The sequence below is a fragment of the Sarcophilus harrisii genome, chromosome 6 (genome assembly GCF_902635505.1).
Source record: "Sarcophilus harrisii chromosome 6, mSarHar1.11, whole genome shotgun sequence".
Taxonomy (NCBI): domain Eukaryota; kingdom Metazoa; phylum Chordata; class Mammalia; order Dasyuromorphia; family Dasyuridae; genus Sarcophilus; species Sarcophilus harrisii.
Window position 1 is genome coordinate 26,329,328 of NC_045431.1, and position 20,893 is coordinate 26,350,220.

Consider the following 20,893-nt stretch of genomic DNA (forward strand, 5'->3'; position numbering starts at 1 on the left):
GATGATTTAGCCACATTAGCCCTTGAACACCAACCACCTCCTAAATGGCAGAGGGTTTGCAAGTGATGTCATTGAAAAGGTTGGATCAATGAAATCATAAATTCCTAAATTATGGAAGTATCAAATGAAAGCAGTACTTCTTTCCAGAGGACTGAGACAGTCTACCCCTCATTTAATAGGTGAGAAAATTAAAGCAACATGGGCCAAGGTTACACAGGTAAACCTTTGAGCTGAGTTTTTCCCCACATCAGTCTTTCACTTAACAACTGCCTTATCACTTGATGTCACGTTGACTCCACATTGAGTCTATGCATCTCCTTAAGTGCCTGCTTGTTTTCAAGATTTCATTTTCTCTTCTTCAGCAGTGAGGGGGCCACTTTAACAAACTCGGATCAATTTGACATTTTTTTTAAACATTTCTTACATATAAGACGCTAGGAATACAGATCAGCAGCCATTTATTAAAAAACAAATACCTTGTTAAGCAAACACAGTAAGTCCAGGAGCTATCATCCCCATTCAGTCACTAACTGAACGTGTGGGTCTACATTTCTTCATCTACATTATGAGGAAGTTGAACTTAATGATCTTGACAGTATGTTCCTAAGACATTATATAATCATGTAGCCCCAGAACTGGTAATATAGCTGAATTACTTCAGGGATAACATTCATCATTTAAATTCAAATGATAGTCTTGGGGCTTCTTCCCTCATAGATTCTTTCTCCTTTCTTTCAAGAAAAAAAGGAAATCCTCTCTTTTTAATTTTCCTTCTCTATACAATCTCATCCACTGAAATAACTTCTATTATTATTTCCTGACAGATGTCTACCACCCTACACTCTCTCCTAAACCTCAGCCCTACCTGTATTTCCCATTAGTAATTCAAACTCTGTGTCCAAAACTAAAGTCACCCTATCTCTCCTGAGTTGTTCCATCTCCCAGCTCTCCTGTTTCTTATGATGAGACACCGTCATTGGCTCCATCTCGAGGAACTGTGGTTGTTGTCCATAGCATGTCGAGAGGAAGGAGTGTGCTAAAAGTTTGGATACTTTGCCCTAGCATGAACATCCAGGTGTCTTGTCATTTGTATGAGCAGATGTGGCAATGTATTAAATAAATGATACATGGCCATTTATCCATCCTTATCTTCTGGCTCTGGTGATAGATGAGTCAGGCTAGGTACCATCAAATGTCTTGAGATAGACCAATGAAAAGTAACCAGGGAAGTATTTTTGGACAACAAATTCAGCAAAGCCACCAGAAAGGCGTCTCATTACTGCAGCTACAGAAACTACAGAGGTAGCTGGTGGGTTGGGGGATAGAGCACTTGGCCTAGAATCAGGAAGACCTGAGTTCAAGGCCAACCTCGGACAACTCCTAGCTATGCGATCCTGAGCAAGTCACTTAACTTCTAATTTTCCGACAAAAAGATCCACTGGAGAAAGAAATGGCGAGCCACCCTATTACCTTTGTGGTCCATGGAGAGTTGAACTAGATTGAGCAGCAGAGAAAAAATCCAGTCATCCCATTTATCTGATATCATGAGGATACTCCACCCTATTGAAATTTTCCAAATAATTAAAACTTACTTTTTCATATGCTGACATTAATCTAAAAGGGTCAGAGTAGATGGGAATAGACTGGACATTTAATTTCATTGATAGAGGAAGCTCCTTTTAAGGAATTTCTTCTACCAATACAGATCAATTCTCCATCGAGATTCTCTGTTTTTATTCTTGAAATATGAATTGCCAAGGCCCTGGGGGAAAGAGGGATTTAGGAATTTGACTAGGGTTATATGGCCAGTATGTGTCAGAGACACAAAATCTTCCTGGCTCCCAGGCCAGCTCTCTGTCCAGAAAAACCATGCTGCCTCTTAACCCAAAGGAAGCTTTTCTTGATGACTCGGGTCTCTCTCTACCTTTTGTGCCCTAATCTATTTTCATTTCTGTTTCCACTAAAAAAGTTAGGCCCTCATTACCTAGGATCCATGGTCTTTCTCTCCACTTCAGCGCATCCTACATATCACGTCCTAAGTCGTATCAGACCACAAAAAGACATTGAGAGCAGACTTGGTGACAAACCATGTATGAGCCAAAGACCATCCTGGCTAAATTTGAAGAAGCTCATGTGTTCCAGATGATTAAGACTGTAGAATGTGACCTCCGAGGAAGTCAGGTGTCCTGACATCATCCTTAGACAGTACAAGAGTTTTACGATTGCTTTGGAGACTTATTACCTATCCTCACATGTTTCCTTCCCATGGCCATCTCCCTAGACCTTGCATAATTTCAGGAGGAGCAGGGCTGTGAAAAACAAATCGCCTCTTTCCCCAGGCTTCCGATTTTTCATGTTCTTAGGCACAGACTGAAGTGTAGAAAGATAGTAACTCACAAAACGTGATATCTAACCTTTTTTTTTTTTTTTTAAACAGGAAGGAAAATTAAACTTTTCAAGATAGACTAATGGACAATCCCCCCACAGGTAAGTCATTTCATTTTCTTTTTGTATGTTTTGAAAGAGAATTCCCACTTTGATTTACCATATGTTATATTATATCCTATCACATCCTATCATATCATTATATCAGTATAAGATTAGAGCTGAAAGGAACCTTTGAGATCATTTAATCCAAGCTGTTCATTTTAGAGGTGCAACAATGGAGGTCCAAGGGAGAGCAGGTGAACCTTAAAATAAAGTTAGTTGTGGAGATTAGAACTAAGGCCGTAGGACACAGGATTATAGATTTAGATCTGAAAGAGACACAGAGAGATCATCTAGTCCCTCCTAATTTTGCTAAGCAGGCAACTGAGGCTCAAAGAGCTTAAGTGATATGCCCCAAAGCACAGCTGGAAGAGGCAGAGCTCAGCTTTGAATTCAGGTGACTCCATATCGAGTTCTTTGGAATAGGAATTCTGTGTCCATTCCACTATACTGTACACAGAATTTATTACCTTTAATGATCTTTTTTACTTGGATTTTTACTTCTTGTTAAGCCCTATTGAACTCTTCATGATCCCATTTGGGATTTTCTGGTATTGAAGGGGTTTGCCATTTTCTTCCCCAGTTCATTTTATAGAAGAGGAAACTAAGGCAGATGGGGTTAAGGAACTTTCCCAGGGTTAGTAAGTATCTGAGGCTGGATTTGAACTTGGGTCTCCTGACTCCAGGCTTAGAGCTCTAGCCACCTAGCTGCCCTTTGGATTTTAGAATAACATTCTCCTGTAGTTGCTGTGGTTCTGTCAAAACCTTCTCAAACAGATATGACAAAACACATCCTGGCCAAGATTTCATCACCACTTGAGTACTTCTTCCTTGGCAATACCCAAGGGATGAGGAACTTTTCTTTGCATGAGTGCATGAGCACATATCCCATTTTTCTTGGGCCATCCATTCCACATAATTCCAACTGAAATTTGAGTCCCTTAAGGGCAGAGATCGAGTTCCCAGAGGCAGGATCACTGAGACATTTGGCAGCCTCACCCCATTAAAAAGGAGTACCCACCCCCTAAATGGGCACTTCCTTTCCTGATTATTTACACTTCCACATCACCCCTGTTTCTGAAATCACAAGTACACGTTTCCTCTGCAATATCTAACATTGTGCCATACCCATGGTAAGAAAATATGTACAGATGGTATTGAAACATGCTTGGACAATTAAAGTAGAGGAAGTGATGAGTTATAAACAATACAAATCACCTAATTCAACAAATATCTTTTTTTTTAATTAAAGCTTTTTTATTTACAAGATATATGCAGAGTTAATTTTTCAGCATTGACCCTTGCAAAACCCTCTGTTCCAACTTTTCCCCTCTTTCCCCAATCCTTCCCCTAGATGGCAAGTTGACTAATACATGTTAAATATGTCAAAATATGTGTTGAATCCAATATACATATTTATACAGTTATCTATTTAACAAATATCTTAAATATTCTTGAATTACAGCAAGTCAAGTCTGCTAGCTTTTATTAAGTTACCAACTAAGTGTCAGACATGCTAATCACCAGGGTTACAAAGAAAGGCAAAAAATAGCCCCTGCTCTCAAGAAGTTCACAGTTTAACGTGGAAGACAACATGCAAACAACTAGAGAAGAGAGATATGGGATAAATTGAAGGTGATTTCAGAAGGAAGGGGATTAAAATTAGGGAGGACTGGGAAAGGTTTCTGGCAGAAAGTAAGACTTCACCTGAGACTTGAAGGAAACTAGGAGGCAGAAATGAAGAGGAAGTGAGTTTCAGACATGGAGGAGAATTGATGAAAATGCTTGATGTTGGTAGATAAGAGTGTCATGTGTGAAGAACAGTAAGATCAATCTCATTTATTAAACGATAACAAAGTTCAAAGCAATATGCTAGGCACTGTGACTGCAAAGACCAAAAACAAAGTCCTCCAAGGAGAGTGATTACATTTTACTCTCTACATAACTTTGAGCTAGGGCCTCATAATTTATGACTATTTCCTTGTACCACTGTTTCCTGTTTCACTTCCCAGGGCACCCTTCTAAATTACAGTATGTGCTGTAAGAGAAGAGAAAAGGAGAGGAAGTCTTCTCTTCCTTGGCCCAAAGCCCACCTTCCAAGTCCAGATCAAAATGTTTCTTCAAAGCTGCTCTGATTTAGTAGCTTCCCATGGTTCTGCCCATAAGATAGCCTTGAATTTAGCTTTCCTGCTTCTGGGATGATAGGTTCCTGGCCAGCTTCTTTGAATTGCCTTATTCTAAAAAGCCTGTGTCAATATATAGGATCAGAGATTGACAACTAGCTTTTTGTTTGTTATCCAATGCCCAAACTTAAACTGTGGGTCATAACCGTATATGGAGTCTTATAACTGAATGTGAGGGTCGTGAAATTATAACTTATTATTATTAAATGTTTCATTTGTGTTACTTTATACACTCGAGCCACATAACAATTTTTCTGTATGAGCAGAGAAAGCTCAAGATGCTCTGGCAAAATCCCCTCACCTTATTTTCTAGAAGCAGAGATTTGAGGCCCCAAGAGATTGAGTGACAGGTCCTGGAAAAGCTTTTCTATCCTTAAAGATAGACAGGAAAGTGGATTCTAAAACCTGGCCGGTGCCCTACTGGATTATGTTATAGGGTGGTTGGTCAGTTAGTCATACTATACAATATAAGTATCTATTGAGCACTTTCTACGTAGCAGATTCTAGGCTAAATTCTGGGAATATAAAGAAAGGCAATAACATGTTCCCTAGCCGCAAAGAGCTCACAATCAATTGGAGGAGATAGTGTGGGATAAAACTACGTACATGGAAGATATAAATAGAGTTGGTGAAGAATAATCTCCAGAAGCAAAACTATTTGTATTCAAAACCCCAGGGAAATCCATTAACACCCCCATTTTTTTCCTTCATGGGATTTAGTCAAAGTGGCTACTTCCAAATTTCTCATCTTCATCATCTAATTGCTATCTCCCCTGTACTCTCCATAGGATATAAACTACTTGGATATTATTACATCTAAGTCTATTATATTAGATAATATAAGCTATTTAACTCTTCTGTACAAGGTCTATGGCAGTGGTTCTCAAAATATGATCTAGAGAATCCTGGGGATCTCTGAAACCCTTTTAGAGGGTCTACAAATTCAAAAATAGTTTTTATTTCCAATGGCAAATGTCTAGAAATATAACCCAGATAAACAAAAACGCTTTGGAGAGATCCTCAATCATTTTTAATAGGATAAAGATACTGAAAACAAAAGTTGGAGAACCACTGGTCTATGGGATAGATTGAATACTATTGACACAGATTCCTGAAAGATTCCCTGATGCCATCTGAGGCTTTTAAAAATTTTGATCTTTGGCTGAATGAATGGAAAAAATATTGTGTTAATTATGTACAAAATACTGAGCTAAACTCTAGGAATACAAACAGACTAATAAGATGGCCCTTCTCTGAGAGACTGTCGCTTTTGTGGAAGGTTTCAGTCGCACGTCACATTATAAAAGTTCCCAAAGTCCTTAGGTGCTGTGGCAGCAGCAAATAGCCCTGCCTCTTCTTTAATGTCCTTTTTACCTGATAAAACCATGCTACTCTCCGGTGATGTAAGCCTTGGGGAATGCTAAGGACTCGGATGGCCGGAACTTTCCTGTCCAGATTTCTAGTAGCTGTGTGTGGGGAATTAGGGTTTGGGGCTGGGAGAGTGAGAAGTGGGTTCCTGTGGCTGTTGAATTCACCTGCTCATCAGGAGCAGTTGGTCAGCTGTGGTCATGGTGAGGGTTTCTCAAAGAGACGGCTTTTCTCAGGGAAGCCAGGCTAGGCATTTGAGGGTTCCTAGGGGTCAGTGTCTTTTGACTCGTGGAGCACAGACACCTTCTTTCTCTCCTTGGGGGGATCACGCTGCTTCAGCTAGGTTACCTTGCCTGCCCCAGGTGGCCATCAGTCGGCTCTTGATGGAGGAGGCCTCTTCTGTACAACAGTCTGAGCTAATGAAGCAGAAGCGAGGGACGTTGTGCCCTGCTCTACCCCCTTCCTTGGTCTCAGCTGGGGGGAGTGGCAGGGAAAGTGAGCCCTTTTTCTGTATATGATCGCCCCTTCTCAGTCTTGTTTGTCAGAGTTCCATCTGGGTCATACTCGGTAAAGATGGATCTCCCCCAGAAAGAGGGAGCTCCATTCTGAGCCCTCTGCTTCTTCTGACTATTTATCTTGTCGACTCCATCAGCTCCCAGGTAGAAGAACCAAGACAAAGTAGTGTTGTGGAAATAGGGAGAAAAAGTTTCCAAGGGGAAAGGAAGTGTCAAGAGCTGCCGATAAGTTAAGAAGAATGAGGATTTTTTTTTAACAAAAAAGAAAGTCATTAGATTTGGCATTTAAAAGATCACTGGTAACTTTGGATCAGGCCCCAGAACCGTCTCCATCAGGGTCTGAAGGGAAGTGAGGACCATGCTGGTGCTGCTTGAGTGGCAAGTGCCATCTCCTATCCCCCACCTCCCCCAGGGGCCTTGCTGCTTCAGCAGGAGACAACATGAACAGAGCTAACAGGCTCCAGATGGAAGAAGGGAGGGAGCAGTCTGTCCTCTCCTTCCCCACTCCAACACCCCATCCAGGCCTTTTTACATTCAATAAGGCTACGGCCCAGGGCTCTGATGTGAGGCAGCAATGATCAAGAAAATGGTGGCCCCTGGGTCTTGGCGAGGTCTGGCAGCACCTTTCTGAGCCAATAACCAGGACTAGAAAGGAGAAGAGGCAAAGCCGGACACAGTGTGAGCTGCTGAAAATGCTGAAATGTAAAAGTCACTGAACTTGGCGTCTGTGTGACACAGGCTTCCAGCCTACAGCAGCTGTTCCCTTCCTCGCCCAACCTCACCCTGCTCCCATTCACGGGGTCCTGATGTGTCCGTCTATCTCAGGGCCCAAGGGAACGTCCCCAAGGGCCTTCATCCCCAGATTAAACTCTTCCCTCAAGAGCCACAACAGGTCATCAAGATGATGGGAAAGGAAGCCTGGGAAGAGAAATATGGAGATGGGGCTGTAGACCAAAAGTCTGGGAAACTTTGCAATGGCAAAAGCTTTCTGGTAGAGATGCCCAATTGCCTCCCCTTTCCCCTTTTGCTGAAATTGTATTCTCTCAATGATGTCCTACCATTTTTCAGTTAATTCTGCTTTCCCTCCCAAGGTCTTTACAAAGAAATTAACTGTGCTGCCATCTGGTGGATGAAACAAAGTATTGACTCAAATTTTGAGGACAACTTTATGAGCAAGAGACCCACAGATGTAGTGTGTGTGTGGTTTGAGGGGTTTGTTCCTCATTCTCTATTCCTCCTGGTGCCCTCCCACCAAAAAAAAAAAAAAATCAGCTCTCTTGTGTTGAAGATTTGCTCTCCCAGCTCTTTAAGGCTTTTCAAGATCTTCCAGGAAAATGAAAATGTTATTAGGAGGTGTTGTACCATAGGCAGGAGATTTCCTACTAGTACATCTTGAAGCCTTATGCTGGTAGGTTTTTTTTAGTTTTATTTTTTTCATTAAAAAGCATTTATTTTCTTTCTCTTCCATACCACTTCCATTAAAAAGTAAAATAAAATAAATCTCTTGTAACAAATAGGCACAATAAAACAAAACAATTTCTCACACTGACCATGCCCAAAAATGTCTTATTCTACATCTTCAATCCATTATCTCCGGGTCAGGAGACAAACAGCATAGATAATCATGTGTCCTCTAGAATTCAGATGAGTCATTGCATTGATTAAAGACCATAGATCTTTTAAAGTTGTTTTCTTGTTAAAGTTTTGTGCTTATAGCACAAATTGTCTTCCTGATTCTTCTCACTTCACGTGCATCAGATCATTCAAAACTTCCCAGGTTTCTCCCAACCCATTCCTTTCATCATTTCTTATGGCACAATAGTATTCCTTTTATACTCACGTTGTTGTTCAGCTCTTCCCCAAATGAGTCTAAAGTTCTTATTTCTTATGGCACAATAGTAATCCTTTTATACTCAGTTGTTGTTCAGCTCTTCCCCAAATGAGTCTAAAGTTCTTATTTCTTATGGCACAATAGCAATCCTTTTATATTCATATTGTTGTTCAGCTCTTCCCCAAATAAGTCTATAGTTCTTATTTCTTATGGCACAATATTATTCCTTTTATACTCAGGTTGTTGTTCAGCTCTTCCCCAAATCAGTCTATAGTTCTTTGCCACTTCAAAGAGAGATGCTCTATATACTTTTGTACAAATGGGCTCCCTTCCTCTTTCTTTGATCTTTCAGAATATAGGCTTACCTGGGTTTGTTTCTCCCACAATTCCAATCTACCTCCTTGGTAAGTTTGTCGGGTTTCATATCAGGGAAGGTGAATCTCAATTGCTTTTATTCCACAAAAGGAATCCCTACAAAGATCATCCACTTGCCAAGCTTCAAGGCCTTCACCATCAGCAACATCACCACCCCATCCCTTGCCCCCACATTTAAGGGGAATAGAAAGTAGCTCCTTTTTTCACACAAACATACACCGAGTAATATCTGTAATGTGATTTGCAAACCTTAAAGAGCCAGATAAGTATATAAGTCATTATTATTAAAATATTGGGAGGAAGTATAATATAGGCTGATTTGGGAATTTTTTAAAAATCAGGTTTAAATTGGGGCTCTGTCTCCTACTATTGAAGCTACCTTGGACAAGTTCATCTCTTCAGGTCTCCATTTCCCTCTTTTGTATAATAAATTTTGAATTACCTGACCTTTCTAGCTCTAAATCTGTGCTCCTGTGAACCCATATGTTGTCACAGCCAAAGGAAAAACAGAACATAAGGTCCTGAGACAAAGAATGGTATTCGAGGGGAAGTGAGAAAAGACTGAAATAAGAATCTCCTGCTTCATTCACCAGCAGCAGGACCGCATCAGGGCACTTTTTGTCCCCGTAGGTATCATGGTAAAAGAGGCAAGAACCCCCTTCCTAATGACTAGCCACGGCATGTGGCAGACTTCTTTCGATGACCTTCTGGGGAGCCCAGGCCTGCGTTGTGGGACTCCCAGTTATCATGCCATCCATCATCTTGCACAGGGTCTCCACCCAACGTGCTGGGAGTGTCGGGATCTTGATAGAGAGCCCAGATAACATGGCCGGCCATCTCTGCCCCCCCTCCCCACCTCCCCGATTACAGCCTTTCTGCCCCTTCCTTGACACAATCCCTCATTTGTAAGGGGCAGCGGCAGCCGGCTCATGCCCACCATGCACCTCTCCATCCATCGCCCTTTGGGTGACTCTTACAAGACTGTGGCATTTCGTGACTCCCGGCCATAGAGTCACAGAAGGAATATTGTTGTTTTAAAAAGATGGACCTTTGTTTCGAGAAGAAGTTTTGGGGGGGTCATTAACAACAAGGCAAAATTCTCCCAATCAGTCAAAGCCCACTCCTCCTGTTCAACCACAGGCCCACGTTATGAAGGCCCTTAATGTACATTATTTGTCGACAGTAAGATTAAGACACAACCATGGGGTTCTCCCACTTCTTTAATCTTGGATATTAAAGTGAACTGAATCATGTTAGTATCAGAAACACTAAGGGAAAAAAACTGCAAAGATTACTTGTAACCAATAGAAGTGCTGTCATGGGTAGAATACCTGGTGGCTGAAGAAAACTCTCATCCCAGGGCAGCTATAGGGAGAGCCCAAGATAGCGCCCTGGAGTCTGGAGGACCTGAACTCAAATCCAGCCTTGGTAGACATTTAGATCTGACTAGCAGTATGACTCTGGACAAGTCACTTAATTTCCAAAAAGGAAAAAATCTGTAATGGACGGAGCACTGGTTTTCAAATCAAAGGTCCTGGATTCAAATCCTACCTCTAACCACTGACTGAAATTAAGGAAATCATTGAATGGACTGAACAGTACCCCCAAGGTCTGCCCTTGCTTTCTGAACTCTCTTCTCTCCACTTCATGGAATCACTGGGCTTAAGAACTAGTGAATTCCCTAGGGAGGAAGAACATCTCAATTCTAAAGATCTTTAAATACTAAGAAGGATCTTAAAATTAATGTAATTAATTAGTTGTGTCTGATTTTATTAATCGATTCCAAGGAATCTTTGGGCTTAGTAGACAAAAGGTATTCATTGAATGCTTTTCCTCTGTTTGATCTTCTAATACATTATTAAATCCCACCCTGTCTGTGTTTTTCAATCATTAGCAGGCTGACTTCTTGAAAACAAAGCATCTGGACTTTAGTATTCTGTTGTCTGAAAAACTTATCCCACAGACCGGTTACCAACAGCATTTTAAAAATTCTTCCTAAAAGAAGAGCAGGAGAGCTTGGAATTATACAATTGAAAATCAGACCCATTTTAAAAGCTGGCTAGAAATGCCCAGTCTCTGTTTCTGGTGCTCTCTCTGTCTATCTGTGTGTGTGTGTGTGTGTGTGTGTGTGTGTGTGTGTGTCTGTCTGTCTCTCTGTCTCTGTGTCTGTCTGTCTCTCTCTTTCTGGTTCTCCCACTACAACTCCCCACTTCAAGGTCCCTCTCTTCCCATTTCCTCTCTCTCTTTCCCACACTCCCACCATCTCTATCTAGGAACATTTCTGCTCTTGAATCCAACTTCTTTTCCTTTCTAGTGGCCAATGTAGATTGGATGAGACCAAGGACAAGATGAACTCTAACCTAAGACTAAAAATGAGATTTCTTCCTATTTTTCCCTCTCACATCTCTGACCCGTACTCAGAATTCCAAAGTGTTTTCTGGACTCCTCTGGCCATTTCTCCATCCTTTCCTACTGGGAAAGGCATTTGCTTGAAGGGAAACTAAATCAATAAAACAGAGATGACCTGCTAATGGATGTCGGGCGTCATTGTTCCTTGCTAAGGCTGGGGATGAGCAAAACTACTTCTGGCTATTCTCGCTTGGAAAAGGCAGTTCAGCTCCTGGCTCCATTACCTTCCATTATGTCTTGTAAATTGCCTTCCAGTCTGTCTTCTTGTTGTGTGCTCAGCCATATGCAGTTCAGTTGAAGTCAACAAATAAACGTTAAAAGTCCCTACTAAGCGCCTTCCTTCTGCTTACACCCACAGCTTTCCACAATCATCTTCAGTGCCACAAAACAGGTTTTTCTTCTACTTTGAGTAAATGACAATGAGTAAATTCATACCACCATTTAGCCTCCACACGTAACCCAGAGCAGATTTCATCCAGTAAAAACAGGAATAAAGCAGAGAGAGCCAGAACTAGATGAACACACATTCATTTGAATGCTATTTGCTTTTCTCTTGTGTAAACCCGATGATGATTGAGAGGGATTTGCTCTTTGCTTTTCTCCTTGTTGCTCTTTATAATTCAAAAGGAAAGGAAATTCAGGGAGCTCCTGTCCCTGTTCAGCTAGCTACGAAAAGAAATCGGAAACTACACATTTTACTCTTTCCAAGTACATTTTATTTTCCTAAGTTCAAAAACCATCAGGTATAGACTTCTTGTTTTCAGGCCATATGTTGGACATCCAATAATATTAATTTGGCACAAATATATTTAGCATCTACCATGAGGAGACTTTAACGTCGGCCATATAAAAGTTGTCCCTGTATATGACTCTCTGTGACTGAACATAGCTTTTTTCCTTTGGTTTTAGAAATTAAGTCACCACCTAATGAAAATGGAACAGAAGTAGGTTTGAATTTGTGTGCTCTAAAGACAAAATTCTCTCAGGAAGAGTTACTGAATAAAAAGTAATGTAGATACCAGCCCTTCGGAGGCTAAATATAAATCCATGAGTCATTACCTGTTCAGGAGCAGGTCACACAACCTTGGACATTAGAGCCAGTTTTATTGAGAGATGGAATGTAGGTGGAGGAGGGAATAAAGGAGCTCTGGAGAGAAACAAACAAACAACAACAACAAAAAAAAAGCAGGCAAGCTGAAAACCAGAACAGAGCTTCAACTCCCAAGTGTCTGGAGGTGCACTGCAGCATCCTCCATAAGGTAGAGAGCTAAATCTTTAAGGAAACCAACTTGAGTTAAGTAGAAAGAAAAGTGAATAGAAAAATAAATCATGCCAGAAACAGTGCAGAGGGCACCAAGCCAGCCTAATTAGCTTTTCAGGAGTATAATTTTGGAGGAAAACTGTATTTCTTGTCTCCTTTCTCTGAGGAAAAAGAGAAGAGGAGGACATGGAAATTCAACCACAAGAAAGAATTCTGGGAGTCCCCAGAGATGGCTAACCCTTTGCTATTTCATCTCCGAGCAGATTCTGACCCTTGGTCATGAGTCACGAGTAGAAAGGGCTGTGAGTTTATACTGCCTCCCAGAGCCAAGGAGTTTGCTCCCTACACTGTTCTTGGTCTCCTTTTCTTTGAAGCCGTTGGAAACTGGCTTCAAATAAGGATGTCGGACTTGTTCTTTTTCTTTCTTTTTTTTCTTTATTTCTCATTTACCAAGTGAAGCTACCCCACTACTTGTAGTTACTATAAGTGTTCTAAAAGTATGGATTTCATCCATCCCGCAGATATAGCTAGGGAAAAAGAAGGGCAAAGCTGGAATGGAAAGGATAGAGAAGAGATTTTCCACAGTATTTTATCTCAACCACAATTATCCAGCAAGTGATGTGTGAATAAATAAGAGCAGATGGCCAAAAGGTGGGAAGCAGGGGCTGGGAGGAAATTAATTTAGAAATGAGGTAATGTATGTGAAAGTGCTTTAAGCAAATGTAAAGCCTTAAGCCTACATGCCTATTCCAACAGTAATGTCCCCCTGCCCTGGGCTCCCATCCTACTTATTATCTATGCCATAAATTGTGACTTTGTATTGTGAGTTACATATGTATGTGTACCAACTTTTGGAGGAGACACTTAAAAGGCATGCACTTCATTTTATACTTTGCCACCTTTCCCATCTCTCCCACTCCCCTCGACCATCACCATAACTGGCCCAGAACCATATTCAAATTGACACTTTATTAAAAAAAAAAAAAAAAAGTTGATAAAGTAATTGATTAGCAAAAGAGTTCTTATTACGTGGAATTATAATTCTTAAGGCATAAACATTGAATTGTAGATTAGCCAAACCACTGGATTCTCTTTCTTATGTTTTCTAGATTTGGATATTTTATGATAATAATTCTGCCAAAGAATAAATGGGGGGCAAAGAGAGGACACAAAAACCAGTGCCTTTCTCCACCTGAAAGGGCTTAAATTAATGGCTAATGTGTGGTTTGGGGATTGTCCCATGATTTTATTTATTCATGAATAAATAACCTTTTTTCCTTATAAACATAGACAATATAATTTGTTTTTAAAGTCTCCAGTCCGAGGGCAGCTAATTTGTAGAGTGATAGAGGACCAGCCCTGAAATCAGGAGGACCTGAGTTCAAATCTAGTCTCAGACACTTAATACTTCCTGGCTGTGACACCCTGGGCAAGTCACTTAACTCCATTTGAGAAAGAAAGAGAAAGAGAGAGGGGAAGGAAGGAAGGAAGAAGTCTCCAGTCCCTTTCTTTATGGATGGAATCATAGAGATTCCACCATCATTGGTGGATCATTCTGGGAAATACGACTGTGACCTTGGGAGATGGGAGAGGAGAATTTAAGAATAGTTCAGTTGGCCCTTAGGACCAAAGGCTCATAGCTTTCCAGTTAAGAAAAACCTGAAAATACAACTCCCTCATTTTATAGAAGAGGAAGCTGAAGCCCAAGGAAGTCAAATAATTTCCTCAAGATCACATGGGTAGATGATGTCAAAGCCATAATTTATACCCACATCTCCTGAATCTCAACTTAATCCTCTTTTCTCTCTGCCATAGAGGTTTTCTAGTAAAAGAAAGTTAAACTTAAAGAAAGTTGAGTAGGAGAATGTGTATCCAGAAAATAGAACATTAAGTTGAAAGTAATTCTATAAGTAGATCCAAGAAAACTACTAAGTTAGAGATGCTTTGAGACCAGAAGTTTGGATCTGGAATTAAAGGGTTGATTTCAAAAACCAACCCTCTAGACAGAGAAGACTTCTCCTTTCCAGCCCAGTAGAGTACTGAATGAGATGGCATTGATTTTGGAAGAAACTAGGAAGAGAAATTGAAAACAATTGGAAAAGCATATAGCCAGAAACTACCAAAATCATATGTATATTTATTAAAATATATAATTTATATAATATATAAGTATATAATTTATAAGTCATGAATTCTTCACACTGTAGTTAACATAGTTTGTACAAAAGTTTTACAAAGGTAAGGATTTTTTAAATATTTTTTGGAGATTAGTTCCAAAAAATATGCCATGATAATTTTAAGATTTTCCTAATGCTGACAGTTCGTTTCACTAATTCACTATTATAAAATTCAGGCCCATGTTAATAAGAATAGTATTTGGTCCAGAGGAAAATGGGTGTAGAGGAAATGGGGAAAGTGGCTTTGTGGGGGGGGGGGTGAGGGGGGTGGAAGGGATGAGATGGATCCAAATCCATCTTCACAATCAAAGCAAAAAGAATTTGTCCATTGGTAGCAAAGTAGATCTTCCGGTTGCTGTAGCTGAAAATTTTCATCGTGGACATGACTCTTTCCAACAGTGAGATAATTTAGGGCAGTTCTAATGACCTTGTGATGAAGAGAGCCATGTACCTACCCCCAGAGAGAGAACTGTGGGAACTGGACCACAACATAGCAATCTCACTCTTTTTGTTGTTGTTTGCTTGCATTTTATTTTCTTATTCGTTTTCTTTCCTTTTTGATCTGATTTTTCTTATGCAGCAAGAAAATTGTATAAATATGTTTACACATATTGGATTTAACATATTTTTACATATATAACATATTGGATTACTTGCCTTCTAGGAGACATTGTGGGGGAAAGGAGGGGAAAATTTGTAACACAAGGCTATGCAAAGTTCAGTGTTGAAAAATTATCCATCCATATGTTTTCAAAATAAAAAGCTTTAATAAAAAAGAAAAAAGAGAAAATTTTCATTGTTTAGCAAACAGTCATCTTGTGATGATCCTCTTGGATTTTTACCAGGTTGGTCCTCAGAGGATAAACATATTATCTCCAGTTGTCCTGATTTATATCTGGCCACGGGGCCCAGATGGCTCTGGAGGAGAAAGTGAAGCTGATGATTTTACACAACTTTCCACTTAAATCCAATTCACTTGCGTATTATGACATCATTTCCCTGATTTCTCTTCAAGAACAAAGGACAAACAACAAGACTTAGCTTATTGTTGAGCCCATTTTCATTCTTTCCTATTTAATAAAATCTAGTAGGTCCTACACTTAACAACTATAGTCTTTGGAAATCCAGGGTCACCTTCATGGAAGAAATGGGAATGATATAACTGAATAATTATAGCAGTAACAGAAATTGGCAGGAAACCCTTGGAGATCTATAGTCTTAAGGTCCTTATCATCAGATCTCCCTATAATGAACTGCCTCGTAACAAGGTTCTTTTTGATCAGTTAACTCTTTGATTTTTAGGGTGAGCATTTATACCACAGAAATCAGCAAATGCTACAAATTAAGGCTTGATTGATTGTTTCATTGATTGTCTAAACTTAAGTGATGAAAAATGTTAATAAAAGATTGATTTTTTTAATTAAAGCTTTTTATTTTCAAAAACATATGCACAGATAATTGCATAGCCTTGTGTTTCAGATTTTCCCCTCCTTCCCCCTCCCCAGATGGTGAGCAATCCAATATATGTTATACATTGTTAAAGTATATGTTAAATCCAATATATGTAAATATTTATACAATTAAGAGATTAATTTTAAAAGTATGTCCAACATACATTTCAGAGAGCCAGTTCTTAAATATTTACTTGATCTATAAAGCAATGAAAGAAATCCTTATGATTTCTACTGTCTTATATTTTTTTTCTAATTTTATTTTGATGGTATGTTATTTTTCCAATTACATGTAAATGTGGTTTCCAACTTTCATTTTTGTAAGATTTTAAGTTCCATTTTTTTTCTCCCTCTCTTACTTTCCCCTTTCCTTCACTAGTAAGAAATCTGATATAGGTTATATGTGTACATTTACTTTAACATATTCCCATACGAGTCATATTGGGAAAGAAAAATCAGAACAAAAGAGGGGGAAAAATCACGAGAAAGAAAAAGCAAACAAAAAAGAAAAAGAGAAAATAGTATGCTTTGATCCACATTCACCACAGTTCTCTCTCTGGATGCAGATGGCATTTTCCAAAGTTTATTGGAATTGCCCTGGATCACTGAACTACTAAGAAGAGTTATGTATCATAGTTGATCATTGAGTGTCTAATATTTTAGAAATGATTTTTTGGCTCTTCAACTTTGGGTCTGGAAGAAAAATACAACATAATCTCTACTTCAGGGCCTTTTAGTTCACATTGATATAGCATTCATTTTTTCCCCCTCCTTTACGTTTTCTTTTCCAGATGGTAACAAAAAATAATCCAGATGGGGTGCAGGTGCTGTAAAATGATACAAAGGTAAAGTACAACAAAGATTTCTATCGGAAGAAACAATTTGGGATCACAAGAAAGCCATGTTTCTTAATTTAGTGTACCATTCAGAAGCACTTACTTTTCAGGTTCTGAAGGTGTGTGTATTGAAGATAAGCTAGGAGTTTCTATAGATGTGACATCAGTTAACAAAGTTCAGCCTATATTTCAAAAGCTATGTTGAGCAGCAGCTCTAAAGTCAGGAGGGCTCCAGTTCAAATGTGGCCTCCAACACTTGACACTTGCTAGCTGGGTGACCCGGGGCTCACACACACACACAAAAAAAAGTGTTATTTTGATCAGCATTATATGTGGTTCTTTAATGGGGTAAGGGTGGAGAGGGGAAGTGATCATCCTTTCAATTATCTAACTAGAATGGGTCAAGAATATCATTCTATCCAAGCAGAATGTGATTTGGACTAAATTTGGCATTTTCTGAGTAACTCCTACATAATAAAGAAAAAAAAAATCTGGGTTTTTCCCTAGCTGTTATCTGCACATTTTCATCAGTCCAAATTAGATTGATTCAAACTAAAAATGAATTTATATGTAAATGCCATATTTATATAAATTATATTTAATGGGTTCAAAGAGAAGTTTATACTGGGTTGAAAGACTTACTCATCATGGAAGGTTAGATTAGCATTAAGGAAAAATGAAACATTGGGAAAGTTATTAATGTAAGTACTTTCAGAGGAAATCACTTAGAGTGATTAGTTTTCCTCAGTTGTTTTGATTTGTTGCCAGGGACTTCTCACAAAGTAGGAGGGATGCATAAATGTTGTCATATAAAAACCAAACATCTCAAAGGGTTTTTTGTTTGTTTGTTTGTTTTTTTACAATTGTTAATAGTATTGAGCATCTAAGCCACTGGTTTTTTCCCACTTTCCCCCCCCAGCTATCTCTTTGAGCCAGTTCACGCTCCACCTGCTGGTTATGTCAACGAAGTAAACAGTTACAAGCTAGAGGAAGAAGATGGTATCAAATCCCAAAGCAAAGAGAGTCAGGAAATCCTTGCCAGGACCGAAGCCAAAAACAGACTGAACAGCGCACAGGAGCCCTTTTGGCACCACCGCGGCCCCACCTCCCCGGGGGATCATCCTGCCATCATGAAGACAGACCCCACTCTCAACGGCGTGGGTTCGGGCCCGGCTCCGCCGCCCAGCGTCCGGCCCAGTCCGAGCCAGGGCCACGAAACCCCTCCCCGCGAGAGTGGCAGCGGGTCTTTGGCCAGCGCCGCGAGCAACGGGGACTCTGATGGACACTTTGCTAGAGAAGGTGACCCAGAGAAGCGAGATCATCATCACGGAGCCGCGGCCGAGGCTCGGGTCATCCTAAACGGAGACTCCCACGCTTTGGGAGAAAGCGTGTCCTCCCCGGGAAGTCACCACACGCTGGAGGCCCCCGACCACATCCTCCAGCTCCCCGTGCCCGACTATCCTCGGGTGGAGGTGCGGGTGATTGGCCAGGGCGCCAATGAAAATGGCCATTTCCTGAGCAACCACATCCAGCCCGAGCCCACGGACAGAGTGGATCATGCAAGTGGGGACCACCTGGTCAAGCTGTCCTTTTCTAAAAGGAGGAGCTGGGATTCATTACATGAAGCCATTAAAACTGAAGCCTTAACTATTGACTTGGACGAGGAGGTGGCAAAGCAGGACCCTGCCTGGAGCTGTGAACAGGAGGATGCTGCCGTGGCGGAAGCCCTCGCAGCTCTGGAAGCTGCCACCGCAGGGGAGGATGGCGAGGAGGGATACTAGGGAGAAGGGCTTACCTCGTGCTCCAGGAGGGAGGAGGACTTCTTCCCCAGGGGACCAGATCCCACAGGTAAGTAAGCCACTGCCCGGACGGAAAGCAGACATCTGGGAGTTGCATTAGTTCCTTTGGACAGAGTCTGGCCCTCGGGTCATTCAGATTGGGCCAGCTGGAAGCTTCTGGTGATAGTGAGTGCCCAAGGAGAAGCACCAGACTGACCTCGGCACTTAGCCCCGTGCTTGGTACACAATAGGTGCTTAATAATGGAGTTATTGACCAATCCCCAAATCCCCCAGTAACATGAAAAGGATCTGTGGTAAACATACTCTTAAAACAACAAACAGCACCTTCTCTCCCTCCCCCAGCAAAGCCTCACCAATGGCCAACTCCTCACCTGGTTTTTATTGGACCAAGCTGGGCTAGCCCCTTCTAACTCACATCCTCCTGGTCCAAGAGGGCTAATGCATTCCTTGGGAGTATCTAACATCTGTCCAGAGTGGCTTACTTTCAGTAGGAACTGGGTCCATAAGTAATCACTGACTGTTGAACTTGTAAAAATTGTCTGGTCTTGAAGGTAAAACAGAATCAATTCATGAATAAATGATTAGCCCCCAGTGGGGCTGTCTCAAATACCTTGACCTTAACTTTTTTCACATGACTATACCTCTCTCTTTTAAAAATTGGGGGGTGGGTTCAAAATAGTAGCATTGTATGTTGTTGCCCCTCAGATTTTGTTTAGATTTGTTCATTACGCCCCAGAGGGCAGAGGAGGGGGTAGAGTTGCAAAGTAGCAAAAGACTTGATGTAAGGAAGAGTCTGAAGAGAGCTATAATTTAAAATTGGAAGGGGCTGCTTTGGGAGAGAACAGGGATCCATCACTGGATGTCTTCACACAAAAGTGATCCCTTGTTAATAGAGGGGATTGTTATTAAGGTGAGGTGGGACCAGATATTCTTCTAAGGCTGGGTGTGTGTGTGTGTGTGTGTGTGTGTGTGTGTGTGTGTGTGTGTGTGTGTGTGAGAGAGAGAGAGAGAGAGAGAGAGAGAGAGAGAGAACAGACAGACAGAGGAAGGGAAGCAGAAAAAAAAGAGAAGATACAAAGAAAAGGGGACAAAGAGAGAAAGAAAAAGAGAAAGGGAGAAGGGAGGAAGGATTCAGAGAGGGATGGGGATTCAGAGAAGAAGGGAAGGAAGAGAGAGAGAGAGAGAGAGAGAGTGTGTGCATGTCTTAGAGTTTGTTCTTACTTAAGTAAGTTCTTCTTAAGGTGGAAGGACACAGGTCATTTCCCCCTAGCTATCTAAGTATTAATATTACTGGAAAGTATTAAGAAATGTACCTCGGTAACTAAATTATAGAAAAGTTGCTCTAGAAAAAGCCCCAAAGGGAAGGCAGACCAAGTGAATCTGTTCATACCAGCCTGGGAAGGAGTCCTTGAATTCACTTCCTTTCTTTGCCGCTGACCCATTGCATGGCCCCCTGGCCAGTCCTTTTGAAGAATCTGTGATTGCGTGAGCAGCCTACTCGATAAACATCCAGGAACCCTGATATACCTCACAAGCGTTTATGATAGTAAGCAGAGTTGGGGAAATTCGTGTTCAATAAAAATGTAAAACCTTAAAAAGAGCCATGTACTCCCTCCAAAGTCCTGCTGTGGAGAGATCCATGTTCACATGTGCATCTCCTATACACAGGGCAAGCTATAACATTAATTTCAGCCCCAAAATGGGTGCATGTGCATTTTCCTACTAACCTGCCACACAGTATAATGCTTAGAACAGTTCTGTGTGTAAAAAGTAGACTGAGCTCTGGGGTAAACATACAGGGATCCAATACACATTTATTAAGTACTTCCTAGGGGCACAACATTGTGCTGGGAGCCGTGGAAGATGAAAAAATGACCCAGCCCTTGCTTTGGAGACCCTTACAATCTTGTGGCTGCCTCACTGTTACAGATCGCATCCTTTAGTAGATTTAAGAAACACTTAAAAGTAACTGCTTAATATCTGAGCAGCCATTAATAAATTCTCATCACACCCAAAATTATCCCTTGCAAAACTCCTCACTGCTTGGCCGTTTGTTTTGGAGAGAAAAAGGTGAGATGACACATGAATGTTCAGAAGATCCCGTTGACATTCTGAATTTCCCGTCAAGTTTTTAGTTTGGGTTGAATAGAGAGAAGGTTCGGACAGCTACTGCAGACCCTGCCCTCAGGCTCGAGGGTCCT

General features: G+C 40.8%; 1 protein-coding gene across 1 annotated transcript in view; it reads left to right on the plus strand.

Moving 5' to 3' along the window:
* The window catches only part of C6H4orf19 (chromosome 6 C4orf19 homolog), an 88,519-nt gene extending 68,856 nt beyond the window's left edge, over nt 1–19,663 (plus strand). Inside the window, exons 2-4 of the mRNA XM_031944198.1 lie at nt 2,438–2,487; nt 16,849–16,902; nt 17,813–19,663. Of these exons, the coding sequence (XP_031800058.1) occupies nt 16,871–16,902; nt 17,813–18,674 (894 nt within the window). The 5' untranslated portion in view covers nt 2,438–2,487; nt 16,849–16,870 and the 3' untranslated portion in view covers nt 18,675–19,663. The remainder of the gene's footprint in view (nt 1–2,437; nt 2,488–16,848; nt 16,903–17,812) is intronic.
* The last annotated feature ends 1,230 nt before the right edge of the window (nt 19,664–20,893 follow it).